The 18,433-nt window shown below is 34.8% G+C and overlaps 1 protein-coding gene across 5 annotated transcripts in view; it reads right to left on the reverse strand.

Moving 5' to 3' along the window:
* The window catches only part of LOC126739674 (TGF-beta receptor type-1), a 51,412-nt gene extending 37,415 nt beyond the window's left edge, over positions 1-13,997 (reverse strand). For 4 of the 5 annotated variants that reach the window (XM_050445454.1, XM_050445457.1, XM_050445455.1 and 1 more), the window contains exons 1-2: positions 13,611-13,997; positions 8,469-8,595 (exon numbers count right to left, since the gene is read on the reverse strand). In XM_050445454.1, coding sequence (XP_050301411.1) covers positions 8,469-8,595; positions 13,611-13,674 — 191 coding nt within the window. In that variant the 5' untranslated portion in view covers positions 13,675-13,997. Of the gene's footprint in view, positions 1-7,842; positions 7,992-8,468; positions 8,596-13,610 lie in introns of all 5 variants that reach the window. The other variant, XM_050445459.1, reaches the window with a different exon arrangement.
* Between the last annotated feature and the right edge of the window lie 4,436 nt (positions 13,998-18,433).

Here is an 18,433-nt window from a genome sequence, read left to right on the forward strand (position 1 = left end):
TCCTTTTATTATACGTCGCGTGATAAAATAAATATGTTTATTTCCCTTGGTTAGAGTTAAATCCAAGAGACAAAAACCATGGATCACCGCGGGACTAAAAACTTCTGCCCAAAATTTGCGATTCTTAGCAAGACTTCGCAAATCTATTGACAATCAATTCAGGATTATCAGAAAATGTATAGGCGTCTGATAAGTCAAAAAGGAACTGTATTACAATGAGCGCTTAGACTCAGTCATCTAAGGGTACGCAGGATGCCATTTTCAGATTCTTGGAGGGTGTGTATCTATGTATGAACTCCAAGAAATCATACCTGTCTGGTCGCACCCAGAGAGTGGTTGCATCTGGATTTTCTTCAGGGATAGCACACCTTAAATGTGGTGTACCTCAAGGGTCAGTGTTAGTTCCTATTATATTTCTATTATACGTTAGTGACTTAAGCTCTCGACCACTGCATGGATTAGTGGTTCAGTTTGCGTGTGGTTGCAGCGTTTTTGCGTTTGCAGTTGCGAGTGGTGCATCTGCAATCAGCTTGTATTTAATGTTGATAAGACTTTTATTCTAGGCTTTAAGTGTAATGTGGAGGGTTTTTTGTTTGATGAGCAGAGCTACATGGTGGGGATTATTGTCGATTTCTGAGCCTCGATGCTAAACTTTATTCTGGTTGTTTTGCAGTCAGGGTTGCCAGGCATGAGTTGGGGGGGTTGTTTGCTTGTTCAGTTTATTTCGCCTTAATAGACTCTCATATGCGGTATGGGTTGTCATTTTGCGGTTTGTGCTTCAAGGGACTCCTTAAAATCATTTTTACTATTCAGAAAAAAACATTAAGGTATCTGTGTGGTGTTAGTCTGAGAGTCTCTTGTAAACCTCTTTTAGTAGCTGAAAGAATTAGTTACGTTAGTCCACCATCCTGCACCAGTCATAATACTCGTCAAGTAAACGACTTCACTTCAACAAACTCTCTTCCAATTCCCACCTCCTCACTTACAAGAAAGCCTCTTATATTTATTAGTCGTAAAATATTTAATCATGTTCCTTTTTCGATTAGGACTGGTACAGATCTTAAAAAGTTTAGAAGGGAACTAAAGAAATTAATCTTACCAAAGGCTTACTACAGCATTGAATAGTATTGAAAGTTTCACCAAATAACTATTAGTATTGTAAATTCTAGGATTAGGAAGATTTTAGCACATGTTTGTAAACTTTGTCAATAAAGTATATTTTGACTTTGATTTAAAGTGCCCTTTCATTGTACCAAATATGGATACATTTCAATTTTTGTAGTGCAAAGATGTTCTAAGATATCTAGTCAGGTTGATCTCTTTATGTTATTCAAAGTCAAAGTCAAAAATAGCTTTATTGTTACGTAACATCGTCTGTTGTTAACAAAGCATTATATAAAACCTTAAAGATAGTTGACAACATAATCCTTTACAAAAATATAAAAATTTTAACAACTCTTACATACATAGAATATAGAACACACCCAAAGAAAAGGTAGTAAGAAGTCACATTACGCTGCGCAAAACTCTTCACTGTCAAAAAATTGTATTTAAAAACTCATCTAGAGAATAAAATGCTTTAGCAAGCAAAAGTTTCTTTAAAATTTTCCTAAAACATTTTTCACAATTTATTAGCCTTATATAAAGGGGTAGGTGGTTAAAAAGCCTTCTGCCCCTGTACACAAAAGAGGACTTAATCTGCTCACTTTTTGGGATAGGCAGAGGTAAAGAGAAGGTTGTTCGGAGATTGTAACCCAAGGAGGGAGGGGGCCCCTCCTCAGTGTGTTTGACCTGAAGTGTTTAAAAAATAATGGCTACGAAAGGGAGCTGCACACATGTAGTGTATGGCTCTTTTTTGCAAAATAAATAGAGAGCTGAACAAATACTGAGAGCACACACCCCAAAACACAATACCATATCTAAGATGAGACTCAATAAGAGCATGGTAGGCAATTTTGGCCACATCAAGTCCCAGAGAATGTGTTATTACTCTAATAGCATAACAGTTGGATGATAACTTCCCTATTAAAGAGGAGATATGATTTTGAAATTTTAATTGCTTATCAATCGTCAGGCCCAAAAATCTGCATGTTTCAGAAGGACTTATTGTTTTATTTTGCAAAGTGACAGTTCCAAGGTTACATTTAAAAGTTAAAATATTAGTTTTAGAAATATTAAAAGTTAATCTATTAGATTCACACCATGACTTTACAAGAATTAAATCTTCATCAACGATATTCCTTAACCTCTTGGTGTCAGTGTCATGCCAAAGTAATGTTGTATCATCCGCAAAGATAGTAAATTTGCTCCTAATTGGAATTTGAGAGATATTATTGACATATAGCAGGAACAATTTTCAATAGGTTTAGTGTAAAATTTAATGAACTGCTGTAGTTGATCATATTTTGTTCACCATTGATTATCAAAATTTATATTTAGTTTGTTATCTAGGTTTAACTTTTGAATTTTCTATTACACATTTTATGATAGTTTTTAAGCCATCTTGTAAGATTAATGACTTAATTCTTAATGTATGTTTATGTATAATTGGAGTTTTCCGTTGATAAATAAATAAATAAATAATTTCCTAAAGGTTTTCAGCAGAATTGAAATCTGGGGAGCGTAAGATGGTCACTTTATGTTAATTCAATGCATTTATGACCAACTTAGAGGCGTGTTTGGCATTGGAAGTGATTTTGTGTGTTGTTTTAGTGACCATTTTAAGTTTGGTAATTTTTAAGGGTTTAGTATATGGTTTAGTATATGGGGTCAATTAAAATCCAAGCTTTACAACAATTTTTCCTTTAATTGCCAATATTTCGGTCGAACAGAAAAATCAAAACTCGTAAAATTGTGGAAAGTGGACATAGCTGTATGTTTCAAATGATTGCATTTGGTTTATTTATTTTTGATGATATATACCTGCTAGTATGTAAGTACGAAACAACAATGATTGGACAATAAACCCTTTAAAATTAATATTAAAAATGATGTATAAGTGCCCAAGAAACATTTGGTCTTTTGCCGTCCGTGTTAAACAGTTTAGTTATGAAGAAGTAATGTATGAAATTTATATTTTGTTCATCCATTTATCGCTTTTAATAAACAGCTATTCTGGGTCACCCTGTACTGGGGACACTTTTAAAAAATATTATGGTAAGCATAGCCTCGACACTTGCATCCAGGATCTAAAGGCATCTTAACTAATATTTAATTAAAATAACAACAAATATAATTTAATTAAAATAACAACCTTGAATCAAATCTAAAATATTTTTATTATTCATAACATCATCACATAAAATGTGTAAACAATATTCATTCACATTTTTTTTTAATATCTACGCTGATAAACAGCATTTCAATTATTGCATAAATCCTGTTCAAAACTTGACCTTAGAAACAATCGCGAGGTCGTATTTATGTTTAACTATGTTTAACTAGTCCTACCAAGGTAAAAATGAGGATGATGTTTACGAAATTAACTGACGTTTAGATATTTGGTAGCCAGTCCATTGGGGTGCGGATTACCGTGGGGAAAAAATAAATAAAAATGGTATAAACTGTTAATAAAAAAAAAGCCAATTTTAAAAATATTCGATCGATGTTAAATAAAATAGACACACTGAAGCCTTTTTTAATATTACACTGATATACAGGGTGTTAGTACATAAATGCGACAAACTACAGGGGATGATTCGGCATGGAAAAATAATGACAGTTTGTTACATAAACGTATGTCCGCAAATGCTTCGTTTTCCGAGACACGGGATGTTTTTCTTAAAAAAAGTTTTTCTTACAAATTAACGATTTATTTATTGCTCTGAAACCGGTCGAGAAATGCAAATGAAATTTGGAGGGTTTTAAGAGTTAGTTATCGCGCATTTTTTGGCATGCAATTAAGAATTTTGTGTTCACCATTGGCGCGCATACGGGTATTTTTTTAAAGACAAAAATGGTACGCCAAAGAGATATTTTAAATAAAAAATAATTTTTGAATTCCTCGTTCAATTTGTGACAAAAAACCTTTCTTATCTTTTTTTCGTATGTGGCGCCGTTTTTATGCAAAAAAAAATCTTGACGCGTATTTTTCATTTCTTAAATACATTCTCTATGCGGGTTCCCTGCGGACGGCGTCAAATAGAGCGCTCGAGGCTCTGCTGAGTCTTCCGTCTCTGAACCTCGTTGTGCAATTCGAGGCACTGCGTACGAGGTTCTGCGTACGAGGCTATACGTCCTCGGCGAACTACGTGCTGGCGAGACCGGTCACGCAAAAATTTGGTCACGGGCCATACAGGAATGTCCTCTCCTTTTGATGGGCGGTGACTGCATGGCTCCAGTGACTGTGGACTGCGAGGGATTCGTGACGCACATTGCAGGTAGAAAGGAGTGGCAGCATTCCAACAGACCTGCATTGCTAAATAGGGGGACCTTCTGGTACACAGATGGCTCCAGAATGAATAACAGAGCTGGATCAGGGCTTTGTGGTGGGATCCCACATAACAGTAGGGCATACTCGCTGGGGAGCACGCCACTGTCTTCCAGGCCGAAGTATTCGCTGGATTAAAATGCGGACACAAAATCCTAAGCTGCGGACACCGCAATACAGTCGTATCAACATGCTCGGACAGCAGAGCTGCCATTAAGGCTATCACGGCCTCAAAGGTAAGCCCCAAGCTTGTACTAGAGTGCATAAAAGTCCTGAAAAAACTGGTGCAGGTTGGCTGCAGGGTCTAGCTCGTCTGGATACCTGGCTACGCAGGCAATGAAGAAGCGGACTCTCTTGCCAGACTGGGACATAGTTGGTATCGCCAAATGCGTTGCGGTCGCGTCAATGAAGGGTCTGCTGGACAAGTGGACTCACCGAAGATGGACTGAGTTCCCTGGTATGAGACAGGTCAAAGCGCACATAGGTGGGCCCTCTGCCTACCTAACCTAACCTAAATCTACTACACCTAAAAAGACGCGAAATTCGGCTAGTGACAAGTCTTTTAACCGGTCACTGGCACTTAAGAAGCCATCTCCATACTATCGGTATTGCGGACAACCCGGAATGCCGATGGTGCTGTGAGGAGGATGAAACCGTTGACCATGTAGTCGGGGAGTGCCCAGCACTCACGCGCGCCAGGTTCAAATACTTGGGTAACACTTTCAATGTACCGAGTGACTTTAAGTCCTTCAGACCATAGAGCCTTATCGGTTTCTCTAAGGCCATTGGGCTGTGGTAACCCCCGGTGGGGCATGACGAGTCCATTGGACCTATATGCATAACTGCCTTGGCAGCCCACTGTTTCGACAATTCAATACATTCTCTAGTAGGCTACTGTCAACATTTATCTAATATTAAATACAAAATGTCAACATACAACATTCAATACAACATTCATCTGCGAAATATGTAATGTCAAATTAGCGTTCCTTCACTATTAAGCTTTTAGTTATTATTAATAAGTACTTAATTTTTCTTTTATCGAAAAAAATTGAAAATTTTACAAATGCGGAACTGTCAGATATACATTTTATTTATGGCCGAAGTAATGGAAATGGTCGGCAGCCTCGAAGATTCTATGCTGATTTGTATACATGACGTAGAGTACCCCATCACACAATATTTGCTCGTCTTCACCAACGTTTGCGTGAAAATGGTACGTTTAAAAAACAAACGGCTGACTGCGGGCGCCCTCGACAACTGCGAAGGGTGCAACTAGAAGAAGCAGTTCTAGAGTTAATTGCGGACTTGAAACAAGTACTCGAAAAATTGCCAACATATTGAATGTAAGCAACTTCACTGTATTTGTAATTCTTAAAGAAAATCATTTGCATCCATTTCATATTCAACGTGTGCAAGCTCTACTACCTAAAGACTTTTTTCCGCGTTTATTTTTTTGCCAATAGATTCTTTATCAAATCGCTCATATTCCTAATTTTTTAAATGGTATTTTGTTTACTGACGAGGCTACTTTTGGAGAAGACATTGCATACGAAATTTTCATAACAATCACTTATGGGCTGAGGAGAACCCACATGGAATCTTTGAGGATCATTTTTAGCATCAGTTTTCAGTAAATGTATGGCTTGGATTAATTGACGATCATTTAGTCGGCCCATATTTCCTCCCCCAACACCTAATAGGAGAATCGTACCTTCATTTCCTACAGGAAGAGTACTGTTCTTTTAAAAGAAATTCTTCTACAGCTGAAGCAACATTTATGGTTCATGCATGATGGTGCACCAGTTGATTTTAGTATCAATGTACATAATCACTTAGATACAGTATTTCCAAATCGTTGGATAGGTAGGGGAGGTACAAAACATTAGCCTGCTCGATCGCCAGATTTAAATCCTCTAGATTTTTGCATTTGGGGTTTTCTTAAGTCATTAATTTATTCCACTTCCGTCGAAAATGTTGATGACCTGAGAAATCGAATTATAGCCGGCTGTGAGATAATAAGAAATACATTAGGAATATTTGCGCGAATATGAGAATCAATGAGGAGAAGAGTTGAAGCTTGGGTAACGTCTGAGGGAGGTCATTTGAAACACTTGTTGTAGCTTTGCGCCTATTTAAAATTTTAGTATTGTTATTTTCTATTATTCTTCTGGTTTAATGTTCTTGTATTAGATGGTTTTTTGATAATGTATTAAAGAAATGAAAAATACGCGTCCAGATGTTTTTTTGCATAAAAACGGCGCCACATACAAAAAAAGGTGAAAGAGGTTTTTTGTCTTCTCAGTGGCGTACCATTTTTTTTCTTAAAAAAAATTGAGATCATTACCGTATGCGCGTCAATGGTGAACATAAAATTGCGCGATAATTACCTCTTAAAATCCTACAAATATCATTTGCATATTTCGACCGGTTTCAAAGCAATAAATAAATTTTAAATTTTTAAAAAAAACAACACCCCATATCTCGAAAAACGAAGCATTTGCGGACATACGTTTATATAGTAAACTGTCATTATTTTTCCGTGCAGAGTCACCCCCTGAAGTTTGTCGCACTTATTTACTAACACCCTGTATAAATTACTTTCTGCCCCCTCTGTAAAAGTGGTTATTATTATTATTATTCCAAAAACTGTTTGTTTGCTGAGAAATTTTATTTAAAGCAAAATTGAAAATAATTTTCAACTTATTCATGGTCAAAGCAACATTGTAGGCAGCAATTTTTTAATTTATTATATTCTGAATACAAGTAGTGTGTTTTATTTATTAATGAAACACATCTTACACTCATCACTGAAATATTGAGAATTGAAAATTTAAAAATATATTGGATTCTGAGAAAACATATAGGCCCGTAATAACATGGTCTCCCTGTACATGGTAGCTATTCATAATAAACTATACTTTAATATTCAGTGAGTCAAAGTTATAACAACAAAAACTAAACGGCTCTTCTATAAACCACCTTTTTTGAGTTATAACACTCTTCTTCCGCATGGTCGATATAATAAATTTTAAATCAAAATTTAAATTATGAGTGTGGTCCTAAGAATTACTATTATCGCTTGGTAAAAGTAAGTTTATAATTTTATTAAAAAAACTTGTGAGTTAATGTAAGAAGATTGTTAGCTGGCTGAAACAGATCTACTTCAAGCAAAATTGACCAATTTTATAGTGTCAACTGAACAGTAAACTTTTTCTGGCCCTTTCGCCAAACCGTGAACAATTTTGCTTTTGTAGGGGGGAAAAATAAGGGAGGAAACACAAAAACCACTGCAGCAATTCAAATATTATCTTGAACCGATAAAATGTTAGTAGTTCGGTTAATAAAAAAAAAACAGTTGACATTTTAAATGTGGGGGCCAAAAGGTGTAAAGGGGGGCACACACTAATTACCTATACCCTCTCCGAGGGGCGGCTCTTTTCCCAAATTGTTGTCGTTACAAAAATCCTCTGTCTGACAACAGATGAAATCGTTGTACTTGCTGCGACATTCTATGGGCATTTCGGGTGGAAAATATGACGCTTTGTTCAGGCATCCTCTTCTTTTGGGGGAGAGAAAAAAAAAGAACATACTGTGGAAATATCAGTTAGAATGAGGCCTAAATTGAATAAACATTACAGCCATGTCGCTTCCTAGGTCACAAGATTTACTAAATCAGCAGACATTTCAAATTATATAGGGAATTTGAATTTCAAATTGCACTAAGGAAGCATCCATTCAGGCATTGTGAGAAAATTATGTTTAATTGTAATGTTGTTTAAAAGTATGTTTTGGTTATTAAAAACTGTAGAAGTTAGTAAAAACTGGGAAAGGAAAAATAAAATTTCAAGGAAGTTTGATAGGATTATAAGGTGACTGGCATACCAATTAATGTTGTTTACATTATAACTGGAGGGGCTATTTCACAATGTAATTACTTTAAAGTATTTATAGTATAATAATCAGGTGATAAAATACCTTGTGGATCTTTTTACTTTTTAAGTACTTTATAGCAAAAACAATTTATAAATAATATTACCTGTAAGAGTAAGTGAGCTGATCTGTATTCCGGCCTTTCTGCACTGAAGTGAAGCAATGCCCATCTGTTTCACATGTATAGTTTCTGTCTTTGCATATATCACACTTGCACTTTATAGAGCATACATCTAAAAAGAAAATATATGAAATAATGTTAAAAATATATAGCGCGTAAAAGAAGACAACATAAAATAAGGTGTCACATCTAAAAGACTAGGATAGAACCTACTAAAGGTCAAAAGGCTGGAGAAATTTAAAACATTTACCGCCCAATATAAATACTGAGGACTGGCTCAGGGTACAAAGAAAGGCTCAAGTACTAAAATCAGCTTTCCTTCTCAAATACAGTCCATTTACCTCATTAGATCCATAAATCTCTGAAGTTATACATTTTTTGTGAATAAACATCATATAAAAATAAAAAATAAATCTTCCGATTCAATTGCAAATTACCAACTTAATAATAAAATATTAAAGAAACAAAAATAAAATTAAATAAAAAGATGCATGGAATCAAACCAGACCTTAATCCAAGTTTTACCAATTTGTTCATTAAATTTTCCTTGGAAATCTAACATTAATTGTGGAAAATTCAATAAAATAATTGTGTGCTGTCCTGTTAATACAATCACCATATGCCCTTATCAGCACAAATTTAGATAATTCTGTGTTATTGACAATTTTGTGAATATACTTTTTGCATGACTTATAAGGAGTCTTTTAAGAGGATGAGTAGATGAATATCGTATTCTTTAAATTCTGAATCTTGTTTCTTTCAGGTTTAGTTTTACTGTTCTCCTATTTACCCCAGTAAAGGATTATCTATTTATTTATTTACCAAACATCGTTTAACAGAAAATACCTATAATATAACAACTTATATATAGTTATATAGATAAACAAAAACTATATAACTTTAATTTAGGTAGTTTATAATTTATAGTATATAGTATAATATGTAGTTTATTAATGCAATGAAGTGTATTACTTCAGTCTATCCTACAGTCAAAAAAAAAATTGAATGAGGGGTTCGTATAGAAAGAGAGATTTCGATGGCTACAACGTCATTATCATTGCAGTGATTTTGTTTTTATATGTAGAACATTAAACAGGTCAATCTGTGTAAAATATTAAACCATGAGCAATCTTGATGAAAAATATGCATTTCTTGCTAAATTAATATTCAAATTCAAAAAGTAGGTTGCTTGTCCCAAACACAGTTATTGACAAAGCCTTATTAAAGCCAGTAAAATTTAGGACTAGTAGATATCAGAAACCAAATAGAGTTGTAATATTTTTTTTGTCAATTTTCTAACCTAATTATTTATCCTATTCGTTGCACTCTAAAATATGATACATTATGGGAATATTTACAAAAAAAATTTAAAACTCTAATTAAATTAAAATTTAAAATTTATTTAAACTTAAGTTAAAGCATCTAGTATATCATATTGTATACATATTTAAAAACCTTAAGGCACTATCAAATGGATTATTGCAGGCATAATTCATAGTGTGACAATTTATTTGAAAAAGTGGAAAATGTATATTAAAAGGATCTATGCTGTGGCATACAGAATCAAACTGAATTGGTCTGTTATAAAGTGTTTGTAGATCTATCCAAAGTTTATTTTTTATCTATCTTTGCATGTGGAATGTTCATTTTATAACCACAATATCTAAGAAACTTATTCTGAACTTTCTCTAAGGCATTAATGTATTGATCATACAGAGGAGACCAGACCCAGTTTCTATATTTCAGTTAAGAGCATTCAAATTAAAATATATTACTTAAAATTGTACTGTATTGTAATTAAGTTGTATTGTAATTACTTAAAAGTGAGTGTTTGTGCCCTAAGTTACAAGTGATTTGACGGGACACACCATTTCAGAATACAATAATAATCTAACAACAAATTTGAGAGCTTATTATAAAAACCAAGTTAAATTAACTTAGATTAAATTTGTAAAAATAATATGTAAATTAATTCATTCTGCTATTCTATCAATAAATATATACTAGCCTTATAATCTTTAGTATAAGATTAAAAATTATTTGGTCCACATAAGAAACATGACGCTGACAAATTGTAAAATCTACCTTAGTCAAAAAAATATGTTCTCTTGTGACAGATCTAGTAATAATAAGGAGTTGGCATAGAATGTTATAAATGTTTTTAATCTTCATAAGGTTAAGGGTGCTCTTCAGGTAAAGTTCTCTTACAGTGAGAGCACCACTTTCCAAAAACAAATTAACTGTTGGGTATCTTTTTAATTTTTTTATTTAATACTTAGTATGTTTTTTTGAGTGATAACCAGGTTTGATAACATTGTTCTGCACACACTACCCCAAATTCTTATACCTTAGTTTAGAATGGATGCAACCAGAGCCTGATAGACCACTTCCAACAACTCATGAGGCATAAATTCGCGTAGTTAAAATCTATAAATTGATGACTTATCTTTTTAGTTGTAGCTGCAATCAATGTGCATATTGTATCTTAAACTTCTATCAACATAAATACCGAGGTATTTTTTGTACAAAACTAAAGAATCACAAGGACAAAATTTTGATAAGCATGTATTGTTAGTTCCAGTGGTTCTTTTTGATGATTACTGTTATAAATTGAGAAATTTATAAAGTGTGTTTTATTACTATTGAGAGTTAGAAGATGCTGATTCATCCAAGGTTTAATTAATGTGATATAATATTTTTCAGCTAGCTTTTGTACTTCTGACCATAATTTTGCTTTTACTAGAATTACAGTATCATCAGTGTAACAAATAATAAAACAATTTATTTCAGGTAAAATTCTTGTAAGGTTATCTATATAGATCAAAAATATAAGTGGCTCCAGGACTGTACCCTGTGGCACACCACATTCAACTATACCTATTTCTCCAACAAGATTATTAATTTGTACATCCCCGTCATATAACTGCTACATTGAGCAGATTGAAAAAACTCAAAATAAATTTTTAAGGGTGGCGGCTTTTAGATGTGGTTACAGGAGACAGGAGTATTACTATCAGTGGGTCAGGGATAACCTGAACTTACCCACATTAGAGTCACGAAGAACATTACTCGACTTATGTTTTATGCATAAGGTTTTAAATGCTACTATAGATTGTCCCGAGTTATTGTCTCTTTTTAAACTTAGGGTGCCTTCCAGATTGAATAGACAATCAGAAATATTTTCAGTCCTATTCCACCACACCAATTATGGCATTAATGAGCCAATTACACGAATGGCTCGAAGTGCTAATGGTCTGTCAGGACAGATAAACTTTTTTGACTCTAGGATAACATCTTTTAAGGGGCAGTTAAAGAATATTATTTCATAGGGGTTTAATTAATTAACTCATCTACACCTTTCACTGATTTATAGATAGTTTTGTATCTGAATATATATATTTGTATGGGTATGCTATGTAATACTTTTGTAAATGGATTCCATTAATAAATAAATAAATAAATAGAATAAAACCCTCCACTATCTGTTCGCAACCAGAAAATTCATTATCACCATAATACATTGAATTTGGAATTTTATTTACTGCCTTCCTACTGTTGAGGTGATAACAAAAGCTTTTAGGGTCAGTACACAGTAATTGGTCTAAATTTGAAATATAATCACAGTAGCAAATATTCATTAAAGTTTTGCACCTCCCCATGAGATTAGAAAAAGTGACATAATCAGATTGATCACGAGTACTGATGTAATTCTTGTGAGCAATCTTCTTCTGTGTAACTAGATATTTAAGTTCACCTGAGAACCACTTGGGAAAATCAGATGTCTTAGATCTTTTGAGAGGAACAAAAAGGGCTATTGCCATGTTTAAAATGTGATAGAATTGAGAGACAGCTATGTTAATATCAGTCGTGTTCAGTATTGTAGTCCAGTCAATTCCAGACAAGTAATTATTAATGCTATCATAATCTGCAAGCTTAAAATCATAATAAAATTCTACATACTCTACATTTGGCTTGAATTCACCACACAAATCTAATTGAAAGTTGTACGCTTGGTGGTTCTGAGATTTATCAAAAAGGTAGTCGATTGCTTCTGTTACCACAAGATTACTTTTATTAGTGAAGATCAGATCCAAATAAACCAATCTATCATTAGGTATTGTTATTTTTTGAAAAAAATTCAAATAAGCATAAATCTGACCTAGAGTTAAACCTGGAGAGTTAGGACTGCACTCAACCACAGCGCCAAGATTGTCCCTTATTATAGCATAGAATAGAATATTATATATTATATATTATATAAAATAATATAGCAGACAAGAGAACAAAACACAACTTTTGTTACTTCAAATGGAAACTCACTACAATTTCTCAATGTAAAACCAAAAGGTTTCAGACCTGTCAGTGTAATCTGTAAAATATACTCATTAAAATTTATACTTTCATTAAACATGATGCCAAGGGTCTTAAATTTTGTAGTTTAAGTTAATATTATTCATGAGATAGTTTAAGTTGTATTTTTTGTTACCTTCAAAAAACTAATATAAAGGCATTATTATTTATCTATATTCATTGATAAATTATTTTTAAAACTCAAACTGTCAATATCACTGACATCACCATAATAAATTTATAGATTTGTAACCCCTTGAAGTAAAATTGTTTAACAAGCATATTACAGTAAACTATATGAGTATTATAAGTTTTTTATTCACATAAATTTAGGCAAGAAAGCCATTTACTTAGGTAAGCTAACAGCATCTCTGCCCTTCACGGGGGATAAAATAAATGCCTTTTTATTTATTTATTTATTTACATAAATTCTTAAAAGTATTTTATTACCATATGACAGGATTTAACTTTCTATAGTTGCTGCCACCAATATTCTATTTTACCATTTATTTGTGATTGGTTTATTGATGGAGGAAATTATAACATGCCTTATCAAAATATTTACATAATTGCCAATTCTTAGAAAACCTTGAGGCAGGTCAATTTATAAAATGGTACTTGATAGGTGAAGGCCATTGTATCATAAAATAATAATTCTTGTACATAGTGTCTAATTTAGCAATAATTCTTAAATTAATATGTACAGATTCATGTCTAATGACCAAATTGAGAAGATGAAAATAATAACATGGAATCTGTCAATACAGATCTACTTACCATTGAACTGTAAGCACAAGAAAAGGAAGAAGATAATGCAAACTGCTATTAACTTTTGGGACATTTCGACTGATGTATATATTCACACTGAAATAAAAGTGTTTTTTGCCCTTTTCTCGTATTATTCACATGGGAAAAACTCGTGTTTTGGTAATGGGACCGACTTCTTTCCCATGGTGTTTTTGGTGCGTAATTAAAGACCAATTTTCTACGCTCTATATTTCGATATTTAGACGATCCAACACGCAGAAGAGTTTGATTTTCCTTAAAAAAATAAAAATCACATTTTCACCACGAAAAATTAATAGTTCAACAATGAAAAACGGTGAAAATAAACTGGGACTTTTTCCGCAATAAAAACTCTAAAAACGTCAAGCGTCAGCCATAAGTCGGTGACATTATTGACAGCTGACATTTTTGAGTACACACGTTTACGCTAGGGCGCGCATGCGACCTTATTTGCGGTGTTGTCGAGTCTATCGAAAAAACAGTATTTCTACGAAAATTGTAAGTATCCATGTTTTCCGCTTTTCGTTAGTAATTATAAACAGACCCGACGTATTTGAGTTTTTCCGGCTTTAGTTTACCATTGTGAGTGAGACAGACTAAGATTTTAGGAATTTTTTTGGATAGTTTTCTAATTAGAATTTTATTAGTGCGCCGGGACTATAACATGTAAATAAATAAAGAATTTTGTGATTATCAAACCTTCATTGCAGTCTTGTATGAAATAATTTTCTTAAGGACTCGCTAGACGGCGCACTTGGTCCAGTATGAAAAAAAGCTCGTATCATGGAACGTGTCATACTGAAATTATGAAGAAAGAATATTCCTAAAAGTATTATAGTCCCTGCATTTTAGGAAGAAAATCCTGATTGTTATAGGGGTGATCAGAAATGCCTGAAAGTAAGTTTCCTAATGCGCCGCTAGATGACGCATTTAGGACATTTCCATATATATCTCACTTTTTTTTTAATTTAAAAAAACCTAATTTTTTATTTTCTTCAAATTGAGTCAATAATGGACGAAGAATATTCTTAAAAGTATTAGTCCAGGCGCTTCGGGAAGAAAATCGCAATTGTCATAGTTGTCATTAAAAGTTTCTGGAAATAAGTATCTTAATGTGCCCTAGATGGCGCATTAAAAAATCACGAAAATTTGTTTTTATAGAAACTAAATTGTTTATGTAAAAATTGGGTTTCTTCTAATATATCTGTCAAAGATAGGGAGATTTCGGGGTATTTTGGAACACATACAAACTTGCAGCATAGAATAATAATTCTGAACCTGCAGATACATAATAAATAAACAGAATTATAGATTATAATGCTGTTTAGATACGAAGGCTCTATAAACGCCAATAGAACATTGAACCGCCTATGCGAGCGCTCTCTGACTGTCGAGGAGTAATACTAACCGGAAGCGAAAATTGGCTTGTGACGTCATAATAGTGGGAATCCCTCGGGGGAACCTGTAACCCCTAGAGGGCGCGTCCCCAGGTAGCGGATAGGGGAATGCCTTCCAGATATGGGTGGAAGGAGGGAAATTAAACAAGTGTGGGTGTCTGACTCCAGAGGAGCGACCCAAAACAGCGTCTGACCCAAAGTGGGCGGCTGAAACCAAAACTGGCCAACCCGCTAGGCAAGCGTGGCCTTTTAATGCCAAAACCCTTCCAATGTTGAGTTCCCAAAAAAAGATACACCCCAGGCGAGTAGAGTGAAAAACTCTCGCACTGATAAGTCAGGCCACCTCATGGATTCTGGGGGAGGCAAAAACTCAATAAACCCAAACATCAACCCCGCTTCAAAGATCGAAATCAAAATTGCTACGTATAACACCCGCACTATGAGATCAAAGGAACACCTTGAGATCCTGGAAAACGAACTAGAGTATATTAAATGGAATATAATTGGCCTAAGTGAAACTAGACGTCAAGGAGAGAGTGTGACCACCCTTACGTCTGGACACCTATTATATCAGAAGAACGCTGACACAAACTCACATATTGGTGGAGTGGCGATCATGATAAACAAAAAACTAAAACACCTAGGCACTAAAACGGAGGCTGCTTCAAACAGAGTAATATACAACATTATATTAAAGATTAATAAAAGATGCTCCATGCAAGTAATCCAAGTATACGCCCCTACAAGCTCCTCTCCAGACCAAGAAGTCGAACAATTTTATGAAGACATCGAGACAGCTCAAAGGTCGGAAAACGCCAAGTTTCAAATCATTATGGGAGATTTTAACGCAAAAATCGGCCGGAAAAACGAAGACGATCCACCATATAGTATAGAAAACCGAAACGACAGAGGAGAAATGCTACTAGAATACCTCCAACATCAAAATCTATACTGTTTGAACAGCTTTTACAAAAAACCCCCCCCAGAGAAAGTGGACTTGGAGAAGCCCGGACGGACAAATAAAATACGAAATAGACTATATAATTTCCAACAGACGAGACATATGCCAAGATGTGTCTGTCTTAAACTCTTTCGATACAGGCAGCGACCACCGATTGGTCCGAACAAGATTGCTAATCAACACTAAAGCTGAAAGGAAAAAGATGGTTCAAAAAGCAAACTATCCAACCACTGAAACATTGATGTCAAAGGTAGACGAATACCAAACTATTCTAGAAGCCAAACTGTACAACTTAAATTACCTGAAGAAAATGGAACTGGACGAGCTATCAACAACCATAACGAGCAGTATCCAGGTAGCAACAAAGAAAATTTGCTGTAAGTACAAAGTAAAAAAACCATCCAAACTAAGCCCAAACACACTGAAGCTAATAGACCAAAGGAAAAGAACTGCCAGAGACTCAAATTAATACAGGGAGATATGTAAAACAATAAACAAAGAATGTCAAAAAGTCCTAAGATCTCATAATAATCAGCTAATAGAAAGAGCTATTGAAAAAAACTCAAACATGAAAGTACTCAGGTCAAATATGTCTGGAGGAAGGAAAACACTTTTTAAAATAAATAATAAAAATGGGGAGACGGTTACAGATAGACAAGGTGTAATAAATGCCATTCAAGACTTCTACAAGGACTTGCATACATCAACCCTGCCTAAACCAAACATCGCCTGGCAAGAAATTCGGAACGTTGGATCCAAAGATATACCAGAAGGGAACTAAGAAAGGCCCTGAAACAAATGAAAAATAGGAAAGCACCTGGAGAAGACCGCGTTACCGCTGAGATTATAAAAATGGGAGGAGCAGCGCTTGAGCATGCCCTTTGTCTCCTTTTTAACAAATGTATTAGCGAAAAGAAAATACCGGAATCTTGGCAAAATGCCGAGGTTGTTTTAATCTTCAAAAAAGGGGACAACACCAATATTGCAACTTATCAACCGATCAGTCTTATTTCACTTGTACAAGCTTCTCACAAGAGTTTTGACCAACCGGCTGACAAATAATCTTGACTTCTATCAACCAGTCGAGCAAGCAGGATTCAGGAAGGAATTTAGTACAAATGACCATCTACAAACCGTCCGTACTCTAATAGAGAAATGCTCCGAGTATAACATAACTCTGCACATGGCGTTCGTCGATTACGAGAAGGCGTTCGATTCTGTCGAGACCTGGGCTGCCTTGCACGCAATGGACGAGGCAAGAATTGACACAAGATACTCCAAACTTATAAAACACATCTACGACAACGCAACACTACAAGTGACCATCAACGAAGAAGCATCAACAAATAAGATCAAGATAGAAAAGGGGGTCCGCCAAGGAGATACCATATCCCCTAAGCTCTTAACGATGGCACTGGAAAGCTCGTTTAAAAAGCTGCCATGGGGAAATAAAGGTATCAACGTAGATGGAGCTCGAATAAGTCACCTTCGATTTGCTGGTGATATTGTTGTCATTAGTGATGACATCAACGAGCTAAAAGATATGTTGAAAGAACTGCAAGAAACATCAAAACGAATCGGACTCAAGACGAATCTATACAAAACCAAAACAATGACCAACGAACAAACAGTAATAACTATAGAAGGCCACGCTCTCGAAAACGTCGAGGAATACATATACCTGGGCCACGCTGTCAGACTGGGAAAACAAAACCAAACAGCCGAAATATCCCGAAGAACAAAACTTAGCTGGGCAGCATTCGGAAGACTAGGATACATTTTAAAATCCCAAAGCATCTTACTTGCTTGCATATTACCCGTTACAACGTATGGACTCGAGACGATGACACTGACAAAGAGGAGCGCAGAAAGACTCAGAACAACCCAGAGAGCCATGGAGCGCGCCATGCTGGGAACTAGCTTAAGAGACCACATTAGAAACGATGAGATTCGAAGAAGGACAAAGGTAACGGATGTTATGAGAAGAGTAGCCGAACTAAAATGGAGATGGGCGGGTCACGTTGCAAGGCAAGACCCATCTAGATGGACTAACAAAATCATGCAATGGCGCCCAAGAGCCACAAAAAGAAATGCGGGACGACATCCAACGCATAGCAGGGAGAAACTGGCTCCAAACTGCCCTAGATAGACAAACATGGAAAGCACTGGAAGAGGCCTACATTCAGGAGTGGATAGATACAGGCTAGAGAAGAAGAATAGTGGGAAATTTGAATTTTATATAAATCCCCAAATTTGAATATTACTCTAGTATACCGTGCGGTTAAAATTAGAAGGAATGTGTTGTTCTTTCCGAAACTACAGTAAGCAGATTAAAAAAGTGTTAAATTGGGACTTTTTTTTATTAGTCCTCTGTTTATCTATTTTGTTATTTGCGTATAGTTCGTTTTTGAAGGTGGTAGACAGTGAAAACATCTTGTCGGACTTGCATTGTCTTA

This window comes from Anthonomus grandis, chromosome 8 (assembly GCF_022605725.1).
Source record: "Anthonomus grandis grandis chromosome 8, icAntGran1.3, whole genome shotgun sequence".
Lineage (NCBI taxonomy): Eukaryota > Metazoa > Arthropoda > Insecta > Coleoptera > Curculionidae > Anthonomus > Anthonomus grandis.